The following is a 6,273-nucleotide window of genomic DNA, read 5'->3' on the forward strand; positions in this document are numbered from 1 at the left end:
ACTCCAACAGAAAGCTAGTTAGAATAACATAACTCTAACAGATAGATAGTAACAGTCACAACACTCTAACAGAAAGCTAGTAACAGTGACATAACTCTAACAGAAAGCTAGTAACAGTGACATAACTCTAACAGAAAGCTAGTAACAGTGACATAACTCTAACAGAAAGCTAGTTAGAATGACATCACTCCAACAGAAAGCTGGCAACAGTGACATCCCTCCAACAGAAAGCTAGTTAGAATGATATCACTCTAACAGAAAGCTAGTAACTGTGAGATCACTCCAACAGAAAGCTAGTTAGAATGACATCACTCTAAAACAAAGCTAGCAACAGTGACATCCCTCCAATGAAAGCTAGTTAGAATGATATCACTCTAAGAGAAAGCTAGTAACTGTGACATCACACCAACAGAAAGCTAGTTAGAATGACATCACTCCAAAAGAAAGCTAGTAACAGTGACATCACTCCAACAGAAAGCTGGTAACAACAGCAACATATAAACTAGTAACCCAGTACTGTCTGTCTTGCCGCTGGGAACCTATCACTTGCATTCTGAGCAGCCAACAGTCCATGCAACATTCTGTACACACAAATCAGTATCTGAGCAAGTTCTGATCATTTGTTTACAAAAGGTTCTGCATTATGGTCTGAGCTTGCTCCTGATTGTGTGCAAAAAGGAGGTCAGGTCAAAAGGCAATACTGTGTATACATTCTGACTGCTGTCATTCTGTTGTCCTTCTACAATATAACACAATGCAGTATATTGGACTGTCCTTATCTATAGTAGGTCACTTTATGCTTTATGATATAGTATTACTATTCATTCTGAGCGTCACCTGGTTGTCTGCAGCCCCTAGGTCACTCTGTAGCTGAGACAGCCCTGATAAGTTGAATAACTTGACACTATGCAACAGAAACATCTGTTGAGGAACTACAACCCCCAGCACAGCATTACGGAGAACGCATTTGTTATACAATAAAACAACACACTGTGCCTGGTAAAATGCATTGCAGAGACCCTAAATCCTACATCCAGTACCTGGTGACAGTTTGTCCTATTCTAATCCCTGCAGCACACAGGGTGATAGCTAGTAAAGTTATGTTAGGTGCAAGGACTATATGTACCCTGCTACCTGCCCCTGAGACTGAAGAAGCTGGCATGGCTATGAAGAAAGGCAGAAAAGGTATTTGTTGTTCCATTACCTGCAAACTCTTCTCCTCCTGCTGCAGGAAAGAGCTGTAGGAAGACGAGGAGCAGGCAGATGGGCTCAAGCATTGTAACCCTCGGAGAGTATCCAGTGAGTGCCAGGCTGGCAGCAGATATTGGGGGTTAGCATCTTTTCGGCATGCTGGCAAAGGTGAGCTGCTTGGCAGGGTAGCTAAGCAGCAGATGCAGCAGGTTAGGGAGCGACAGCAATGCTGCTGCTTAGATGCTCCTCTCGGAACTGAAGTGGCTTAAACTGATCGAGGAAGGATTGAGAGAGAGCGAGCGAGAGAGAACAGTTTAAAGATTTCTCCGGAGCCCTAATGCCTGCCTCCCTCTCATCCCTCCCCTCCCCATGCCAGTCAGCCTCTAGCTGCACTCACTGCAAGCCAATGGCTGCACGGGTTAAAGACCCCAACTGTCCAAACTGTCATGTGGAAATGTAATGCTGGAATCAGATAGTGGCACAATGGAGTGTAGCAACAGGAGGTGTTGTTGGCATGGCTCAGTGGAGCGTTAGGACGAGTTACACTATTTCTAATGGAACTGGCATATCATCTATAGAGCAAGGAAAGAGGTATGGGAGGCTTATATGGAGAATAGGAGGGGGATGGGGGGGCAGGACAGAGGTTGCCAAACTTTGGGGCTGACCCTGCCAACTTAAGGAGGAAAAAATAGGGGGAAATGAAAAAATAATTGTATAAAATGTAGAGTCCCTGATTATTGGCTGTTTGGGATAGCAATATAAGAATAAAGTTTTTGAGTAATATTTTATTTTTAATCATGTTTTCCTATTATGAGCTAAGGGGCAAACTGGGTCTCAGGATATGAGAGTAAAGGTTTGGACAGAAGTTTGCAGCAGTGGCAGCAAGAGGGAGTTGATGAGCCCCAGATATACCAGACTGACAATATAAGGGAGACTGATTAAAAACTCAACAGCAAAGGGGTGCCTGAACCCAAGTATGAATATTTAGAGCAACATGAAGAATTATACGGTGGGTTACACAGAGGTTGAAGTGATTAAAGGAGTTGAAAGCCCAACAGTAATGCTGTCCCAGAGTGCCCCCTAGCTTTCTACAGATGTTGCAACAAAAACATATTTATAGATGCAAGAATATTCACCAATAAGAATTCAACAGAACAAAAACTTCATTATAAATGCCTAAGATTTGACCATTTACAATGCTGATTCTCAGCATTATGTCAGGCATCTTGCTGTTATCTAGGGATGTCGCGGACTGTTCGCCGGCGAACTTGTTCGCGCGAACAGCGGCTGTTCGCGTCCGCCGCAAGTTCGCGAACGTCGCGCGACGTTCGCCATTTTGGGTTCGCCTTACGTGGCGCTTTTTTTTGACCTCTCACCCCAGACCAGCAGAAACATGGCAGCCAATCAGGAAGCTCTCCCTCCTGGACCACCCCCACACCCCCTGGACCACTCCCCTTCCATATATAAACTGAAGCCCTGAAGCGTTTTTTCATTCTGCCTGTGTGTGCTTGGAAGAGCTAGTGTAGGGAGAGAGCTGCTAGTGATTTCACTGATTTGAGGGACAGTTGATAGTAAGTTTGCTGGCTAGTAATCTACTTGATACTGCTCTGTATTGGAGGGACAGAAGTCTGCAGGGATTTGAGGGACATTTTAGGGTAGCTTTGCTGGCTAGTAATCTACCTTCTACTGCAGTGCTCTGTATGTAGCTGCCTGCTGTGGGCACTGATCTCTTCTGATCTCATCTGCTGACTGCTGTAATAACCCAATAGTCCTTGTAAGGACTGCTTTTATTTTCTTTTTTGTTGTTTTACTTTGCTACTTTAACAGCCAAGTGCTATTAGTCTAGCAGTGTTGGGGAGTGGGACTGGTGTGCTACTGTGCTGCTCCTAGTAGTTCAGCAGCACCAACCCGAGAATTTTTTTTTTTTTTAATATACATATAATTTTTTTTTTTATTTTACTTATCTTACTGTTCTTTAAGGTGTCCAGTGCTGTTTGCTGTTCTTCATAGTAGTGCACCAATAGTAGTGCACTTGCAGGCATTATTTGCCCAGTGGCCATCTAGCTGTGTGAGCTTGTTCACATTCTGTCTAAATATCAATAATAATACCGTCTCCAGAAACACCACCTGAGTGGTGTTTTTCAAGCAGCAATAATATATTCCGTATCCACCACTGCTGTAGTGTATACGTTGACCTTGTAGGCATTATTTGCCCAGTGTGTTCTTCATTTTCAAACCACTGCCACTTAGCTGTGTGAGCTTGTTCACATTCTGTCTAAATATCAATAATAATACCGTCTCCAGAAACACCACCTGAGTGACGTTTTTCAAGCAGCAATAATATATTCCGTATCCACCACTGCTGTAGTGTATACGTTGACCTTGTAGGCATTATTTGCCCAGTGTGTTCTTCATTTTCAAACCACTGCCACTTAGCTGTGTGAGCTTGTTCACATTCTGTCTAAATATCAATAATAATACCGTCTCCAGAAACACCACCTGAGTGACGTTTTTCAAGCAGCAATAATATATTCCGTATCCACCACTGCTGTAGTGTATACGTTGACCTTGTAGGCATTATTTGCCCAGTGTGTTCTTCATTTTCAAACCACTGCCACTTAGCTGTGTGAGCTTGTTCACATTCTGTCTAAATATCAATAATAATACCGTCTCCAGAAACACCACCTGAGTGACGTTTTTCAAGCAGCAATAATATATTCCGTATCCACCACTGCTGTAGTGTATACGTTGACCTTGTAGGCATTATTTGCCCAGTGTGTTCTTCATTTTCAAACCACTGCCACTTAGCTGTGTGAGCTTGTTCACATTCTGTCTAAATATCAATAATAATACCGTCTCTAGAAACACCACCCGAGTGACGTTTTTCAGGCAGCAATAATATATTCCGTATCCACTGCTGTAGTAGTGTATACGTTGACCTTGTAGGCCTTGTTTGCCCAGTGTGTTCTTCTTCTTCTTCATTTTCAAACAACTCCCATCTAGCTCTGTGAGCTTGTTCACATTCTGTCTAAATATCAATAATAATACCGTCTCTAGAAACACCACCCGAGTGACGTTTTTCAGGCAGCAATAATATATTCCGTATCCACTGCTGTAGTAGTGTATACGTTGACCTTGTAGGCCTTGTTTGCCCAGTGTGTTCTTCTTCTTCATTTTCAAACAACTCCCATCTAGCTCTGTGAGCTTGTTCACATTTTGTCTAAATATCAATAATAATACCGTCTCTAGAAACACCACCCGAGTGACGTTTTTCAGGCAGCAATAATATATTCCGTATCCACTGCTGTAGTAGTGTATACGTTGACCTTGTAGGCCTTGTTTGCCCAGTGTGTTCTTCTTCTTCTTCATTTTCAAACAACTCCCATCTAGCTCTGTGAGCTTGTTCACATTCTGTCTAAATATCAATAATAATACCGTCTCTAGAAACACCACCCGAGTGACGTTTTTCAGGCAGCAATAATATATTCCGTATCCACTGCTGTAGTAGTGTATACGTTGACCTTGTAGGCCTTGTTTGCCCAGTGTGTTCTTCTTCTTCATTTTCAAACAACTCCCATCTAGCTCTGTGAGCTTGTTCACATTTTGTCTAAATATCAATAATAATACCGTCTCTAGAAACACCACCCGAGTGACGTTTTTCAGGCAGCAATAATATATTCCGTATCCACTGCTGTAGTAGTGTATACGTTGACCTTGTAGGCCTTGTTTGCCCAGTGTGTTCTTCTTCTTCTTCATTTTCAAACAACTCCCATCTAGCTGTGTGAGCTTGTTCACATTCTGTCTAAATATCAATAATAATACCGTCTCTAGAAACACCACCCGAGTGACGTTTTTCAGGCAGCAATAATATACTCCGTATCCACTGCTGTAGTAGTGTATACGTTGACCTTGTAGGCCTTGTTTGCCCAGTGTGTTCTTCTTCTTCTTCATTTTCAAACAACTCCCATCTAGCTCTGTGAGCTTGTTCACATTCTGTCTAAATATCAATAATAATACCGTCTCCAGAAACACCACCTGAGTTGTTGTTGTTTTTGTTTTAAAAATAATGCCAGGCAAAGGCAGGCCGCCACGCAGAGGCACTAGGGGCCGTGCTGCTATGCTATCCTGTGGCCCTAGGAAATTGCCCAGTTTTAAAAAGGCAATGACCCTGAACTCCCAAAATGCTGAAGAGGTAGTTGACTGGCTTACACAGCACACCCCATCCTCTACCGTTTCTAACTTTACCACAACATCCTCATCCTCCACTGCTATGGGCACCCCACGTAACACTTCCTCCACCACCGGCGCCCCTTCTTCACTGGAGTCAGAGGAGTTATTTTCACAGGAGTTTCTTGAACTGAGTGATGCGCAACCATTATTGGCAGAAGAAGATGAAGGAGATGAGGACGTTACACCAGATTTAATTCTGGCAGAGAACACAACAGAGATGGACATAATGAGTGATGACGAGGAGGTCCCCGCTGCTGCTTCCTTCTGTGAGCTGTTAGAAGAAATTGATGCATCTGAGGAGAATGATGATGAGGAGATTGATGTTTTGTGGGTGCCCAGTAGAAGAGAGCAAGAGGAGGATAGTTCAGATGGAGAGACGGAGAGTCAGAGAGGCAGGAGGAGAATAAGACTTAGAAGAAGCAGGGAGGACAGCTCGCAGGGAACAGTAGGGCAACAACATGTATCGGCACCTGTGGTCAGCCGGCCAACGCACCCGCCATTGCCGCCAACGCCGCCGACTTCTACTTTTACCCCCAGATTGCCAGCCTCAAAAAGGTCAGCAGTGTGGGATTTTTTTAATGTGTGTGCCTCTGACAAAAGCGTTGTAATTTGCAATGAGTGCAGTCAGAAACGGAGTCTTGGGAAGCCCAACAGCCACATAGGTACAACTTCTATGCGAAGGCACATGAACGGCAAGCACAAAGCACTTTGGGAGCAACACCTCAAAGGCAACAGGCAAACTAAAAGCCACCCTCCTTCTGGTCCAGCATCTTACTGCTCTACCTCTGCTGTCCTTGACCCGTCTGAACCACCCTCCACTCCGCCTTCCACCTTGACCACCAGTTCCCATTC

General features: G+C 43.9%; 1 protein-coding gene across 5 annotated transcripts in view; it reads right to left on the bottom strand.

Annotated features, from left to right (window-relative positions):
• ptprt.S (protein tyrosine phosphatase receptor type T S homeolog) overlaps positions 1-1,532 on the bottom strand; it is a 169,526-nt gene extending 167,994 nt beyond the window's left edge. For 3 of the 5 annotated variants that reach the window (XM_041578183.1, XM_041578180.1, XM_041578179.1), the window contains exon 1: positions 1,205-1,532. In XM_041578183.1, coding sequence (XP_041434117.1) covers positions 1,205-1,277 — 73 coding nt within the window. In that variant the 5' untranslated portion in view covers positions 1,278-1,532. The remainder of the gene's footprint in view (positions 1-1,204) is intronic. The other 2 variants (XM_041578182.1, XM_041578181.1) reach the window with 1 other exon arrangement.
• Between the last annotated feature and the right edge of the window lie 4,741 nt (positions 1,533-6,273).

Source organism: Xenopus laevis, chromosome 9_10S, assembly GCF_017654675.1.
Source record: "Xenopus laevis strain J_2021 chromosome 9_10S, Xenopus_laevis_v10.1, whole genome shotgun sequence".
Lineage (NCBI taxonomy): Eukaryota > Metazoa > Chordata > Amphibia > Anura > Pipidae > Xenopus > Xenopus laevis.